Source organism: Callionymus lyra, chromosome 12 (genome assembly GCF_982586985.1).
Source record: "Callionymus lyra chromosome 12, fCalLyr1.hap1.1, whole genome shotgun sequence".
NCBI lineage: Eukaryota > Metazoa > Chordata > Actinopteri > Syngnathiformes > Callionymidae > Callionymus > Callionymus lyra.
Genome location: NC_141829.1, coordinates 4,911,932 through 4,928,859, shown reverse-complemented (window position 1 = coordinate 4,928,859; position 16,928 = coordinate 4,911,932). Strand labels below are relative to the sequence as shown.

Below are 16,928 nucleotides of genomic sequence, written 5' to 3'. Positions count from 1 at the left end.
CCTGAAGCACAGAGCTGTTAGTTCGCTGTTGTGTCTTTGTTCAGATTCACATGTAGTTATTTATCTTGTTTCCGCCAAACCCAAACTTGAACTTGAACTTGCTCAAGGTCGGGGTTAGCATAGCTCGAACTCTTTGTACCCCCAACAATCCTTTCGCACCCGAATTTTTTTTTTTTTTTCTTGTTGCATCTTTATTTAAAATGTGTCTATTCCAAAGTTTTAAAATCATTTAATTCACTCAATTTATTTTTTAAATCGCATACTTATTTCATTATCTAATATTATAAAAAATGTTTCGATTTTAAAATATTTTAGGTTCCTTACTATGTATAAACCAGATATTTATTGAGTAATAATTAATTGACCTTTTTGTCATCTTCCTTTCCAGAGACCCCAATCAGCCGGTTCCTCAAGACACCAAGTTCATCCACACCAAGCCCAACCGCTTCGAAGAGGTGGCCTGGTCCAAGTACACCCCGAAGGAGCAGCTGTACCTCCACATCGGTCTGAAGCCTCGGGTCCGAGACCACTACCGAGCCACCAAGATCTCCTTCTGGCTGCAGCTGGTTCCTCATCTCCACCACGTCAACGAGCTCCTCCAGTCCGTGTCGTCCTTCACCCACAGTCCGTCCCCCCAGGACGACACCCCGTACTCCTACACCAAGCGTCTCTCCAAGGGTTGGCCCCCCAGCAGCACCCGGCACCCGGGGTCACAGGGGGGGACCCAGCAGCCGCCGGAGTCGGTGCTGGGCCAGGGCGGGGGGGAGAACGGGGTCCACGTCCCGAGCGAGGACTACTCCACGGAGCTGTCGGTCACCATCGCCGTCGGGGCTTCGCTTCTGTTCCTCAACATCCTGGCCTTCGCCGCCCTGCTGTACAAGAAGGACAAGAGACGCCTGGAGCACCGCCGGCCGCGCCCGCTGCCCCCCCCACGCCGTGACATCACCGCCGCCGACGTCGCCGCCCACCTGCAGGGGGAGGGACTCATGTCGCTGCAGGTGAGAACGAACCCCAAGAACACCATCGCTACTTCCTGGTTGCTAATGCTGTTGTGTTCTGTGTGTTTTTTTGTCCAAAACACAAAAACAATCGTTGATTTAATTGCGGCGAATATTCACGTCGTGTCGGGAAAATTCATCGTTGAAACTGAAGAATTCATAGAAAGATTTGACGTCACTTTTCTCACAGTTTTCTTTGTTTCGCTAAAACGGTTGAAAGGTGCGAGCTAATGCTAGTTAGCATCGCATCAAAAGCTAGCATCAAAAATAAAAATAAGAACAAGAACAAAGAGACTTGACTTGAATCAAAGTTGTCGAGATGATTGTGAGTGAATCTCAAATAGAAACACGACAACATCCCGATATAAAGTATATAATTGGAGTATTTCATTATTCACTATTCAGTGAATATTTAACATATCAAATGTTGAAACATTGACATTTTATTAAAATATTGCAGTTTTCGAATTCGTTTTTTTAACTAATTAAATTCAATAGTTTTTTTTTTCTATTTTTTAAAGGTTCATTTAAGTTTAAAATATAATTAAATTCAACAATTTGTTTATTAAATGTCATACATTTTTAAAAGACATATGCTTTGATATTATAATTGTAATAATTCAAAAATAAATGTATATATTTTTAAAACTTGTAGCCTTTTAAAATGAATATAGTAATGTTGATTATTATAAAAAGTATATAAAAATCTGTAAAAGTGATGTACTAGTGATGTGTTGATGAAGCTTCATGAAACAGTGTCATTATCTTCGGAGTCCACTAGATGGTAGTGATGTGTTGATGAAGCTTCATGAAACAGTGTCATATTGTTCTAAGGTCAGTAGGTGGCGCCATTAACTTAGAATAATGTGATGTTTCATCATGAAAGTTCTTCAAAACAAAGTAAAATAGTGCAGAGACGCCATCTAGTGGACTCTAAAGATAATATCAACTGTTTCATGAAGCTTCATCAACACATCACTACCATCTAGTGGACTCTGAACATAATGACACTGTTTCATGAAGCTTCATCAACACATCACTACCATCTAGTGGACTCTGAAGATAATGACACTGTTTCATGAAGCTTCATCAACACATCACTACCATCTAGTGGACTCTAAAGATAATATCAACTGTTTCATGAAGCTTCATCAACACATCACTACCATCTAGTGGACTCTGAAGATAATGTCACTGTTTCATGAAGCTTCATCAACACATCACTACCATCTAGTGGACTCTGAAGATAATGACACTGTTTCATGAAGCTTCATCGAATCATCACTACCATCTAGTGGACTCTGAAGATAATGACACTGTTTCATGAAGCTTCATCGACACATTACTACCATCTAGTGGACTCTGAAGATAATGACACTGTTTCATGAAGCTTCATCAACACATCACTACCATCTAGTGGACTCTGAAGATAATGACACTGTTTCATGAAGCTTCATCAACACATCACTACCATCTAGTGGACTTTGAAGATAATGACACTGTTTCATGAAGCTTCATCGACACATCACTACCATCTAGTAGACTCTGAAGATAATGACACTATAGTTGTGAAGGTGTGCGTGAAGGTGTGCGTGAAGGTGTGCGTGAAGGTGTGCGTTAAGGTGTGCGTTAAGGTGTGCGTGAAGGTGTGCGTGAAGGTGTGCGTGAAGGTGTGCGTTAAGGTGTGCGTGAAGGTGTGCGTGAAGGTGTGCGTGAAGGTGTGCGTTAAGGTGTGCGTTAAGGTGTGCGTGAAGGTGTGCGTGAAGGTGTGCGTTAAGGTGTGCGTGAAGGTGTGCGTGAAGGTGTGCGTTAAGGTGTGCGTTAAGGTGTGCGTTAAGGTGTGCGTGAAGGTGTGCGTTAAGGTGTGCGTTAAGGTGTGCGTGAAGGTGTGCGTTAAGGTGTGCGTTAAGGTGTGCGTTAAGGTGTGCGTGAAGGTGTGCGTGAAGGTGTGCGTTAAGGTGTGCGTTAAGGTGTGCGTGAAGGTGTGCGTTAAGGTGTGCGTTAAGGTGTGCGTGAAGGTGTGCGTTAAGGTGTGCGTGAAGGTGTGCGTGAAGGTGTGCGTGAAGGTGTGCGTTAAGGTGTGCGTGAAGGTGTGCGTGAAGGTGTGCGTGAAGGTGTGCGTTAAGGTGTGCGTGAAGGTGTGCGTTAAGGTGTGCGTGAAGGTGTGCGTGAAGGTGTGCGTGAAGGTGTGCGTGAAGGTGTGCGTTAAGGTGTGCGTGAAGGTGTGCGTGAAGGTGTGCGTGAAGGTGTGCGTGAAGGTGTGCGTTAAGGTGTGCGTGAAGGTGTGCGTGAAGGTGTGCGTGAAGGTGTGCGTGAAGGTGTGTGTGAAGGTGTGCGTGAAGGTGTGAGTGAAGGTGTGCGTGAAGGTGTGCGTTAAGGTGTGTGTGAAGGTGTGCGTGAAGGTGTGCGTGGAGGTGTGCGTGAAGGTGTGTGTGAAGGTGTGCGTTAAGGTGTGCGTGAAGGTGTGCGTGAAGGTGTGCGTGAAGGTGTGCGTGAAGGTGTGCGTGAAGGTGTGTGTGAAGGTGTGCGTGAAGGTGTGCGTGAAGGTGTGCTTTAAGGTGTGCTTTAAGGTGTGCGTGAAGGTGTGCGTGAAGGTGTGCGTGAAGGTGTGCGTGAAGGTGTGTGTGAAGGTGTGCGTGAAGGTGTGAGTGAAGGTGTGCGTTAAGGTGTGCGTGAAGGTGTGCGTTAAGGTGTGCGTGAAGGCGTTAAGGTGTGCGTTAAGGTGTGCGTTAAGTTGTGCGTGAAGGTGTGCGTGAAGGTGTGCGTTAAGGTGTGCGTGAAGGTGTGCGTGAAGGTGTGCGTGAAGGTGTGAGTGAAGGTGTGCGTGAAGGTGTGTGTGAAGGTGTGTGTGAAGGTGTGTGAGCTCCATCTCTTGTATTGTGTTTGTGTTGCGTTGACGTGAGACACGAGGTTTGTGATCTCGACTGGAATCATGTTCGACGACTGTAGTTAATATTTGCTGGTTAATAATTCATCTGGTGGAAGACGAAGCATGAAATATTCATCCGGTTGAACGAAGCAGGAGAAGAAACACAAACTTGAGATTCAGACGAAGAGCTTTTGTTTTATTAAACTCAAAGTAACAAGTCACTGAAGGATTCAACACAAGTGAAGGAGACGTGAATGAATCTGATTCATAAAATACACGCTTGAAGATCATTGTTTTTAAAAGTGTTTTTACTAATGACATGATGTTCAAATGTTAGTTAAACTTATTATTGTTACTCTTTAAACATAAACATACTTTTACTTTTATAGATAGAAAAAGTGCTTTATATACAAAATAATAAATATTAATATACATTTTAAAGATGATTCTGTAAAATAAATATTGATTCCATTTGTTTAATAAAATCACAACAAAAATTCACTGAATTATTAATTTTCATTTAAAAAAAGATTAAACATTATAAATGAAATATCAAAGAGATAATTGTTATTTAGAAAAGTCAAATAGAGGGATATTAACTAGACGAAACAAAACATGAACAGAGGAATATATACACAAATCTATTAATATTAACTAATGAAGAATAAATGAACTAGTCAGAATAAAAAGTAAAGATTAGTTTAAAAAAAGGTATTTAAATGAACAGATGTTTATCAGTTCATATGATTTAAAGTGTTTACAGGATCAGATGTTTATCCGATCATTTAATGGTGTTTATTCTCCTTCATGAGTATTGATCGGTTCACACTCACAAGCTCTCTGGCCTGAACTGAACTGACGGTTCTGATGGTACCAGAGTCTCAGCAGCACCAGAACCTCTGAACAAATGAACAAGAGAGAATTAAATCTGTTCAAACAGCTGTTTGTGTCAGAGATTACAGACGCGTGTGTGTGTGTGTGTGTGTGTGTGTGTGTGTGCACCTGCATGTGTGTGTGTGTGTGTGTGTGTGTGTGTGTGTGTGTGTGTGTGTGTGTGTGTGAAAGCAACCTCAAAAACCCCGGTGGTGCTACAGTAGCAGTTGGTATCATCATCATCATCATCATCATCATCATCATCATCATCATCATCTTCATCTTCATCTTCATCTTCATCTTCATCTTCATCTTCATCTTCATATTCATCTTCATCTTCATCTTCACCTTCTTCATCATCCTCATCTTCTTCATCATTTTCTTCATCTTCATCTTCTTCATCATCTTCTTCATCATCTTCTTCATCATCTTCTTCATCTTCATCTTCTTCATCATCATCATCATCTTCATCATCCTCATCTTCTTCATCTTCATAATCATCTTCATCATCTTCATCTTCATCTTCATCTTCATCTTCATCATCTTCATCTTCATCTTCATCTTCATCTTCATCTTCATCTTCATCTTCTTCATCATTTTCTTCATCATTTTCTTCATCATTTTCTTCATCTTCATCTTCATCTTCACCTTCTTCATCATCATCTTCATCATCCTCATCTTCTTCATCATTTTCTTCATCTTCATCTTCACCTTCTTCATCATCCTCATCTTCTTCATCATTTTCTTCATCTTCATCATCTTCATCTTCATCTTCATCTTCATCTTCATCTTCATCATCATCATCTTCATCTTCATCTTCTTCATCATCTTCTTCATTATTTTCTTCATCATTTTCTTCATCTTCATCTTCATCTTCACCTTCTTCATCATCATCTTCATCTTCATCATCTTCTTCATCATTTTCTTCATCTTCATCTTCATCTTCATCTTCTTCATCATCTTCTTCATCATCATCTTCTTCATCATTTTCTTCATCTTCGTCTTCATCATTCATAAATCAACTCAGTGACTGAAGACCGAGCTCCGATCCATGCTTTGACTTCACTCTCCACCTGCGACAAGAGCGTCCGACTTCTGCGCCCCAATTCCCGCCGCGTCAGCACTTCCTGCTCCTCATATTCTGCTGACGCGGCTCAAGTCTGGGGCGTCGGCGACGACCTCGGCGTATATACGTGTGGAGTCCGTCCAGCAGGTCTGACCCCCGGGCGTCTCTCTCTCCCCGCAGGTCAAGCAGCTGGAGTGCGACGCGGCGTCGGCGGACGAGCGCAACAACACGCACCACCACCACACCCTGGACACGCTGGACGCCCTGGACGGCCTGGACACTCAGGACATCTACAGCACGCTGGACACCGTGCGCCTCACCTGTCCGCCCGACTACACCCTCACCCTGCGCCGCTCCCCGGACGACGTGCCCCTCATGACCTCGCTCACCCCGGGCTCGCTCCCCGTCACGCCGGGGTCCCACCCCGTCACCCCGGCCACGCCAATGACACCCATGACGCCCGGGTCCGTGGCGGGGATGCGGATGGGGGGGCACCCCCACCAGGGCTACACACACCACAGCCCCTACAGTAATACACACCTGCCGCACACGCACATCTCCACGCACACGCACTCCACCACGCGTGTATAACCGCAGCGGGAGGTCGTCGCCCCCTACAGTATTTCCACGTATACACAACAAGGACTGAAATACCTCGACTCAATACCCTACAGGATTGTTAAGAAGTTCTAGTAACAGGAAGACTGACAGCTGTGTGTGGCGTCCAGGAACCACCAGGATCCGCAGACATGCAGTTCTATGCATCGTTTGCGACGCGTCGACCGTCTCCGGATGTCAAACGGCTTTTTTTTTCTACGTCTGTGGAATAACCCCTTCGCCCGTCCCGGCGCTGCAGGGTCGCAGGGACGGGAGCCGATGCAGAACTGAGCAAAAAAAAAAAAAAAGAAGTAAAAAAAGTAAACAAAACAAACGCACACACAGACTGTTGATGTCAACTTGAACAACCTGTGAAATGTGAATGTAGCATTTTTATTTTCCATTCAACGATCGGACGGCGCCGTCTGCCAAGGATGAGGTTCCCCGTTTCAAGGTCACGAGCTGGAGGCGAAACAGGTTTTATCGAAGCCGGACCTTTTCCTGACGAGTCACTCGAACCAGCGACGTGTTGTAAATAAGAAGATATATCATGATTTATAGCATTTACCTGCTCCTGCATTCAACACTTATTTAACCACATCTTTGCTTTCATTTTAGATATAACTATATTCTCGTGTAGATGTCCTGATGACGCGGCTGGTTGTCCTCCTCACTCTAGTACGTACCTTTATGTGAGCGCTTGTTTTCGCTAACGCACCCTCATCATCTCGGCGTCCAGCGTACGCACCGGGTCGACCCGTCCGTCCAGCACCAGCTAGTACTGTGTAGATACTGCGACCTTTGGTTTGCACCAGCCACGAAAACCATCGTCTGTTCGTCCCCCTGTCAGAATGAAACGGAAATGCCTTACAAAACCCCCTCGATCGTGGTTCCCCTCGATCGTGGTTCCCCTCGATCGTGGTTCCCCTCGATCGTGGTTCCCCTCGACCGTGGTTCCCCTCGATCGTGGTTCCCCTCGATCGTGGTTCCCTTGATCGTGGTTCCCCTCGATCGTGGTTCCCCTCGATCGTGGTTCCCCTCGATCGTGGTTCCCCTCGATCGTGGTTCCCCTCGACCGTGGTTCCCCTCGATCGTGGTTCCCCTCGATCGTGGTTCCCCTCGATCGTGGTTCCCCTCGATCGTGGTTCCCCTCGATCGTGGTTCCCCTCGATCGTGGTTCAAACGTCGGGAAAATGTGTTTTTTGTCGCCGATTTTTAACGACACCGAAGTTCTTTCAGAACCGAGACAGACACTCTCTGGGCTTTTTGGGATACGGTGATTATAATACTCCAACATTACGGGGTCACTTCATGAAAATACCAGCGTTAAGTAGAATCCGCGAGGTTCATTTCTTTTTTTCCGGAACTGCTCCCGTAATGCTTTGCCGCCCAGCAACCGATCCCAGCTGTCAATGACGTTTGACACGGCAACAAATAATTCAAATTCAGGATGGTAGCGCCCGATCAGTAGTGATGTGTCAATGAAGCTTCATGAAACAGTCAGTAATTTATATTTGTAAAGCTAGACCAGGGTCACAAAGCGCTTAACTAATACTTATTAATAATATAAATATATGCTAAAAAGGTCAAGAAAACACAGAGACAAACACGTCATGTCTTCAGATGTTTCTTGAACGAGTCAGTAGATCATCAAACACAGATGTTTCTTGAAGGAGTCAGTAGATCATCAAACACAGATGTTTCTTTAAGGAGTCAGTAGATCATCAAACACAGATGTTTCTTGAAGGAGTCAGTAGATCATCAAACACAGATGTTTCTTGAAGGAGTCAGTAGATCATCAAACACAGATGTTTCTTGAAGGAGTCAGTAGATCATCAAACACAGATGTTTCTTGAAGGAGTCAGTAGATCATCAAACACAGATGTTTCTTGAAGGAGTCAGTAGATCATCAAACACAGATGTTTCTTGAAGGAGTCAGTAGATCATCAAACACAGATGTTTCTTGAAGGAGTCAGTAGATCATCAAACACAGATGTTCCTTGAAGGAGTCAGTAGATCATCAAACACAGATGTTTCTTGAAGGAGTCAGTAGATCATCAAACACAGATGTTTCTTGAAGGAGTCAGTAGATCATCAAACACAGATGTTTCTTGAAGGAGTCAGTAGATCATCAAACACAGATGTTTCTTGAAGGAGTCAGTAGATCATCAAACACAGAGATGGTTCCAAAGCTTAGGAGCAACAGTCTGGAAGGATTTCTCTCCTCTGGTCCGGAAGTTCAGGAACCATCAGTAGATTCTGATCCACAGACCTCAGAGCCCGAGCTGGGGTGTAAGTCTGGATCAGATCACTGATGGAAGGTCTGACCATGAATAGATCTGAAAGTAAGAACCAGAATTTTAAAATGATCCTGAAAGAAAGTTGAAGGAGAAATGTGAGTTCTTCTACTAGAGCGGCTCAGAATTCTGGCTGCAGAGTTTTGTATCAACCTTTGGCGCCATATTGTTTAGAGGTCAGTAGGTGGCGCCGTCAGTTTAAAATGATGTGGATGTTTATCATGAAAGTTGTTCAAAACAAAGGAAAACAGTGCAGTGACGCCATCTAGTGGTGTTTGAGAAACACTGCTTCATGAAGCTTCATCGACGCATCACTACCGATCGGTCGCCAATAAATAGAGCAGTGTGTACAATTGCATCATGGGTAGTTAGTGCCTCCCGCTACGTTCTGAGGTTGTGTTTAAATGTATCTGCTGCTCAAAATAAACACTCAAAATTACGTGTTCGTAACAGAGCGAACAACGACAAGTCGTTACTAACTACAGCTTTATACGATAAATATTTAGTATCTTGTAAAAACGCCGAAATTGCGGAAGGTAGACGCCGATACACTTTACGCAAAATTGAATTTGTGAAGTGACAAATTTCCGATGGAAACATTGAAATTCCAAAAATATCTCAAATATCTTTCATAGCTGTACTTTCGGTTTGTTTCGGCGTTGAAATTTATCGCAGAAAAGCATTGTGGGCGCCAGGTCACGTGACCAGTTCAGGTCCAGAAATATCGGCGCAGAAGAAGAAAAAGAAGGTGAGATTCCACCAATAATGAGGCTTGAAACGACCTTGAAAAGTGTTCAAATGTCATTGACGTATTTCAAAACCCAGCTAGTGCTCCGTGTCCTCTGGGACGACCTCGCGTCTCACGGTTATCGCGGGAGGTTTGATCGACGGGATGATCGTGGAAAACATATCGTCAACGAACTCGAGATCAGAGTCGACGCAACACGTCGGGATCGACTCGTCCACGAAGACGCGTTAAGACGCCGCGCTCGTCAAAACAATCGGTGCTGCCGTAAACCCTATAATCCATCCACGATCCTCAGCGGCTTTTGATCGTCGACATCCTACTACTGACGCCGGACGTAGCATCGAGAGAAGACTCTTCGTCACGAGCCGTCGTTGGTAGTTTCTCCGAAAAACAATCTGAGGCTTTTTTTTTTTAGCTTCTCGGGGATGCTAACGTTTGGCTAGCTTAGCCACGTCGATGGCGCCACTAGCTTTAGCTCGGGCCGAGTTCCCCTCGTTCTTTTCGTGACGTATTCATGGAATTTTAAGCTTAAAAAAAAAAGGATTTTGACCAGTCATCGGCGACCCTGCCCGGCTTTGAAATGAAGCAATAAACGACGTTCCTGTGTACCCCCGGGGGGCCCATGTCTCCGATATCGTTTCCGGCTTTTTCAATCCGATCGATCCGAGTATCGTTGGAACATATTTGGTGTTTGATTATTATGGTTCTGTCTTTGGAAACACGATATGTATTCGTTCATTCATGTCCCGCGACTCATCCATCGACCTTGAGAATCCGTGGAGACGTTTGAAAAAAAAAAAGCGCTGATGTCCCTGAAACAAGTCGTGCTTTTGGAACGTTCTCTCCGGACGATCCCTCAACGTTCCCTCGTGTCCGTCCTCGTCAGCCTCGACCCGGTGAGGCCTATTTAACCTCGTGTCATGATCCTACGTAAACTTATGCCAGACGTTCCTCAAGAGAAAAAGATGAGAAAAGTGAAAAATTTGAGGATGAAAAACGTTTTTTTTTTTGGGTTTTTTTAAATGATGTATTTAGAAAGATATCTGGGTCTTTGTTTATGGTTTGGTTTTGTTCTTTTTTCCATGTGGGTTGATGGACTCAGTGGATGCTGGATTGTGTGAAGCATTAAACATTTCTGCTGCATTTTTGAAAATAAAAATACCAGTATTTTACAATTTTTGATCATTTTAAAATGACTTGTCACTTCCTTTGTTCACTGCTGCGTCGTTTAAAGAATTACAATTATTTTAGAATGTATTGTTTATTCATTTATTCCAGGTTTTTTTTTATCCCTTCTTTGTTTTGGCCTGATGTCCCAAAGTTATACAGTGTGGCCCTCGAGGAATTTTTAATTGGATTTAATTGAATTTATTTTTAACTGGATTATTTGAGTGTTTTGTTATTTATTATATCTTAATAAATTGTGTGACACTCAACAATATTTGCACAAACTTAACATAGTAAATTTAAAAATACCAAAAATTTGTAAAAAATATAAGGTTTGAGCCATAAATAATGAACATTATGTCAATTTTCATTCGTCTTGATGACATTGTTAAGGAATACAAGTAGTCTTCTGATACTGGACCCTTTATTAGAGAACTCTTTATTAGTTGACTCTTTATTGGTGGACTCTTTATTATTGGACTCTTTATTAGTGGACTCATTATTAGTGAACTCTTTATTACTGTACTCTTTATTAGTGGATTCTTAAGTAGTGGAGTCTTTATTAGTGGACTCTTAATTAGTGGACTCTTTATTACTGTACTCTTTATTATTGGACTCTTAAGTAGTGGACTCTTTATTAGTGGACTCTTAATTAGTGGACTCTTTATTAGTGGACTCTTAATTAGTGGACTCTTAATTAGTGGCCTCTTTATTAGTGGACTCTTTATTAGTAAACTCTTTATTACTGGACTCTTTATTTGTGGACTCTTAATTAGTGGACTCTTTATTAGTGGACTCTTAAATAGTGGACTCTTTATCACTGGACTCTTCATTAGTGGACTCTTAGTTAGTGGACTCTTTATTAGTGGACTCTTAATTACTGGACTCTTAATTAGTGGACTCTTTATCACTGGACTCTTAATTAGTGGACTATTAGTGGACTCTTTATTATTGGACTCGTTAATAGTGGACTCTTTATTAGTGGACTCTTTATTAGTGGACTCTTAATTAGTGGACTCTTAATTAGTGGACTCTTTAGTAGTGGACTCTTTATTAGTGGACTCTTAATTACTGGACTCTTTATTACTGGACTCGTTAATAGTGGACTCTTTATTACTGGACTCTTTATTAGTGGACTCTTTATTACTGGACTCTTTATTAGTGGACTCTTTATTACTGGACTCTTTATTAGTGGACTCTTTATTAGTGGACTCGCTATTAGTGAACTCTTAATTAGTGGACTCTTAATTAGTGGACTATAAGTGGACTCTTTATTATTGGACTCCTTATTAGTGGACTCTTTATTAGTGAACTCTTTATTAGTGGACTCTTTATTAATGAACTCTTTATTAGTGGACTCGTTAATACTGGACTCTTTATTAGTGGACTCTTTGTTAGTGGACTCGTTATTAGTGGACTCTTTGTTAGTGGACTCTTTGTTAGTGGACTCGTTATTAGTGGACTCTTTATTAGTGAACTCTTTATTACTGGAGCAAACTGTGAGAACATGTACAGGGTAAAAACAAGCTGCACACTGACCTCATCTGAGGTCACATATTATCTAACAAAGGTCTCTTGGGTTCACGTGTGGTGAAGGTCCAGTGATGCTCGTGGAGACTCAAGGCCGGCGTCTCCTTCTACACGTAGATGGATTGAGAGTCGACGGAAAATGAGGTTTGAAACAACAGCGTGTGACGGAGTTTGATGTCAGTGAAGCAGATGTTTTACTTAACTTAAGTAAGATGAACTTGAACTAAGTCCAGACGATGAGCATGAACTCAGAAAACCAGTTCCCAGGAACACAGGCGACCCTTGAGTGTGAAGATAGTCCAGCAGAAGAAGAGGAACAACCGCCCATCAGATCTGACCTTTACCGTCCGTCCTTTAAAGACAGGAACGGAGCAGGATCTCGAGCGGCGCTGACAACCAGTCGCGTAACAATGAACCGAGAAGATAAGAAAGCGAGAAGCTTATATGTGACCTTTTCACCAGAAGCCCTCGTCCTCCTGCGACTGAAGCAAACCATCAGAGCCACGGAGCAGGAGACACAGTCATTACCTTCGTCAAAGGAGAGCTGTCGCTTTTGTTAATAATACTGGACTCTTTATCACTGGACTCTTTTTACTGGACTCTTTATCACTGGACTCTTTATCACTGGACTCTTTATCACTGGACTCTTTATCACTGGACACTTTTTACTGGACTCTTTATTAATGGACTCTTAAATACTGTACTCTTTATCACTGGACTCTTTGTCAATGGACTCTTTATCAATCGACTCTTTATCACTGGACTCTTTATCACTGGACACTTTTTACTGGACTCTTTATTAATGGACTCTTTAATACTGGACTCTATCACTGGACTCTTAATCACTGGACTCTTGATCACTGGACTCTTTATTACTGGACTCTTTATTCATGTACTCTTTTTACTGGACTTTTTTTCACTGGACTCTTTAATACTGGACTCTTTAACACTGGACTCTTAATCACTGGACTCTTGATCACTGGACTCATTATCACTGGACTCTTTATCACTGGACTCTTTATTACTGGACTCTTTATCACTGGACTCTTAATCACTGGACTCTTTAATACTGGACTCTTTTCTACTGGACTCTTTATTACTGGATGCTAATACTTGACTCTTTAAAACTGGACTTTTTATCACTAGACTCTTTATTACTGGACTCTTTAATACTGGACTCTTTATCACTGGACCCTTAATCACTGGACTCTTTAATACTGGACTCTTGATCACTGGACTCTTGATCACTGGACTCTTGATCACTGGACTCTTTATCATTGGATTTTTTATATTTAAAGTAATAATCATCATTCTTGGTCCAGACTCACTGAACGACTATTTTCTGGGAAATAATCCTCAAAAGTGTGGAAAAGGCAGCTTGAATATCCGACTCCAGAACCGTCAGAGGTGGTCGTGCCTTCGAAGCCCCGGAGAACGTTGACCACAACAATCCTACCGTGCACTGAGTTATGGCGGCGCTCCACATGCCGCTCAGCGTCGCCGTGACTGAGAGACATTATAGTAAATCACGGAGCGACGTCAGCCGTTGCCAGCTGGCCCCGGAGAGCCGGCGAAGAAGCTCATCGATGGCTGACTTCCAGGCCAGATTGATGTCTCCTACATTGTGTCCGCGCTCTAATCCCATCCACTCCATAGAACTGCAGTTAATCTGATTTATGCTACGCTAGCATGCTAGAACGCACGGGTTCAAGTCGTGTCTTCGCTCCCGAAAACAAGCCTGTGTCGAGCAACATGGCCGACGCTGAAATCCCTTTTGCGTTGTTGATGTTTGTTGTTTACGACCCCGGCTAGCAAGGGACGCCTGCTGGACTCATCAGTCCAAACACAGTAATGATCGTAAAGTGAATCCTTGTGTAGTTGTTGTTGTTGTTGGAGATACACAACTGAGTCGTCAGCAAACATCAGCATCTTGTTTCCAGAGCATCTTGCAGATCAATCACTCGAGTTCAGACCTTTTCTTGTTCCTCGTGTTGAGTTCTGGACAAGAACATGTTTGTTCAGTAGAACATGTTTAGTTCAGTAGAACATGTTTGTTCAGTAGAACATGTTTGTTCAGTAGAACATTTTTAGTTCAGTAGAACATGTTTGTTCAGTAGAACATGTTTAGTTCAGTAGAACATGTTTGTTCAGTAGAACATGTTTAGTTCAGTAGAACATGTTTAGTTCAGTAGAACATGTTTGTTCAGTAGAACATGTTTAGTTCAGTAGAACACGTTTGTTCAGTAGAGCATGTTTAGTTCAGTAGAACATGTTTGTTCAGTAGAACACGTTTGTTCAGTAGAACACGTTTGTTCAGTAGAACACGTTTGTTCAGTAGAACATGTTTGTTCAGTAGAACATGTTTGTTCAGTAGAACACGTTTGTTCCGTAGAACACGTTTGTTCAGTAGAACATGTTTGTTCAGTAGAACACGTTTGTTCAGTAGAACGCGTTTGTTCAGTAGAACATGTTTGTTCAGTAGAACATGTTTGTTCAGTAGAACACGTTTGTTCCGTAGAACATGTTTGTTGAGTAGAACACGTTTGTTCAGTAGAACATGTTTGTTCAGTAGAACACGTTTGTTCAGTAGAACACGTTTGTTCAGTAGAACATGTTTGTTCAGTAGAACATGTCTGTTCAGTAGAACATGTTTGTTCAGTAGAACATGTCTGTTCAGTAGAACATGTTTGCTCAGTAGAACACGTTTGTTCAGTAGAACATGTTTGTTCAGTAGAACGTGTTTGTTCAGTAGAACACGTTTGTTCAGTAGAACACGTTTGTTCAGTAGAACATGTTTGTTCAGTAGAACATGTCTGTTCAGTAGAACATGTTTGCTCAGTAGAACACGTTTGTTCAGTAGAACATGTTTGTTCAGTAGAACGTGTTTGTTCAGTAGAACACGTTTGTTCAGTAGAACATGTTTGTTCAGTAGAACACGTTTGTTCAGTAGAACATGTCTGTTCAGTAGAACATGTTTGTTCAGTAGAACATGTTTGTTCAGTAGAACATGTCTGTTCAGTAGAACATGTTTGTTCAGTAGAACATGTGTTATGTTGTGGATGATGGACATGAAGGCGTCATGAACGGTTACCACGGCGATGTGGCCTCAATTCTCTGTTGATGGAAGTGATTTGGATGAAGGATTTCTCGTGAAGGACCTCATCTCACCGTCTGTGGAGCCACATCCTGCTGTCAGGGGCGGAGAAAACAAGCCTCGATACCATGAAAGAAAAGATGGAACGAACAAATGTTGCGATAGAAGGTCATAAGAGCTTTTATAGTTGAACTCTGACCTCAGAACAAGCAAATAAATACAGTTCGTGGGCCGCCTGGGGGCCAACCATGGACCATAGCAAGAGTCAAAGCAACTTATTAAAACACAACTTTAAAATAAATAGAACAAACACAAATCCACAAATTAAAACATGACTTTAAGAAAATTACAACAAACAAAAACAAACTGATTACAACACACCTTTAAGATAAATATAACAAACACAAATCAACAAATTAAAACACGACTTCAAGATAAATATAAAAAACACAAATGAACTGATTAAAACACACCGTTAAAATAAATATAACAAACACAAATTAACTGATTAAAACACGACTTTAAGATAATTACAAAAAACAAAAACAAACTGATTAAAACACGACTTTAAGATAAATATAACAAACACAGATGAACTAATTAAAACATGATGTCAATATGAATAAAAAATAAACACAAATCAACTAGTTAAAACACAACTTCAAGATGAATAAAAAACAAAAATCAACGAATAAAAACACAACTTCAAGATGAATAAAAAACAAACACAAATGAACAAATAAAAACACAACTTCAAGATGAATAAAAAACAAAAATCAACGAATAAAAACACAACTTCAAGATGAATAAAAAACAAACACAAATGAACAAATAAAAACACAACTTCAAGATGAATAAAAACAAACACAAATCAACGAATAAAAACACAACTTCAAGAGGAATAAAAAACAAACAAACACAAATCAACGAATAAAAACACAACTTCAAGATGAATAAAAAACAAAAATCAACGAATAAAAACACAACTTCAAGATGAAAAAAAACCAAACACAAATGAACAAACAAAAACACAAATGAACAAATAAAAACACAACTTCAAGATGAATAAAAAACAAAAATCAACGAATAAAAACACAACTTCAAGATGGATAAAAAACAAACACAAATCAACGAATAAAAAAACAACTTCAAGATGAATAAAAAACAAACACAAATCAACGAATAAAAACACAACTTCAAGATGAATAAAAAACCAACACAAAACAACGAATAAAAACACTTCAAGTCACATGACTTTAACCTTGTACCGGTCGTCTGTTGTTTTCAAAGCAGGAAGTGACACGAGATACAAATAGAGCAGAAGATGGATGGAGGAACGAGGAGAGGAGGAGAGGACAGTGAACAAAGGATGGAAGAAGGAGAGGAGAGGACAGTGAACAAAGGATGGAAGAAGGAGAGGAGAGGACAGTGAACAAAGGATGGACGGAGGAGAGGAGAGGACAGTGAACAAAAGATGGACGGAGGAGAGGAGAAGACAGTGAACAAAGGATGGAAGAAGGAGAGGAGAGGACAGTGAACAAAGGATGGACGGAGGAGAGGAGAGGACAGTGAACAAAAGATGGACGGAGGAGAGGAGAAGACAGTGAACAAAGGATGGACGGAGGAGAGGAGAGGACAGTGAACAAAGGATGGACGGAGGAGAGGAGAAGACAGTGAACAAAAGATGGA

The 16,928-nt window shown here is 41.7% G+C and overlaps 1 protein-coding gene across 2 annotated transcripts in view; it reads left to right on the top strand.

Moving 5' to 3' along the window:
* Window positions 1–7,356, top strand: part of LOC148068040 (neuroligin-4, X-linked-like) — a 62,746-nt gene extending 55,390 nt beyond the window's left edge. For both annotated transcript variants that reach the window (XM_087803462.1, XM_087803463.1), the window contains exons 8-9: window positions 389–998; window positions 5,987–7,356. In XM_087803462.1, the coding sequence (XP_087659588.1) occupies window positions 389–998; window positions 5,987–6,397 (1,021 nt within the window). In that variant the 3' untranslated portion in view covers window positions 6,398–7,356. The remainder of the gene's footprint in view (window positions 1–388; window positions 999–5,986) is intronic.
* The last annotated feature ends 9,572 nt before the right edge of the window (window positions 7,357–16,928 follow it).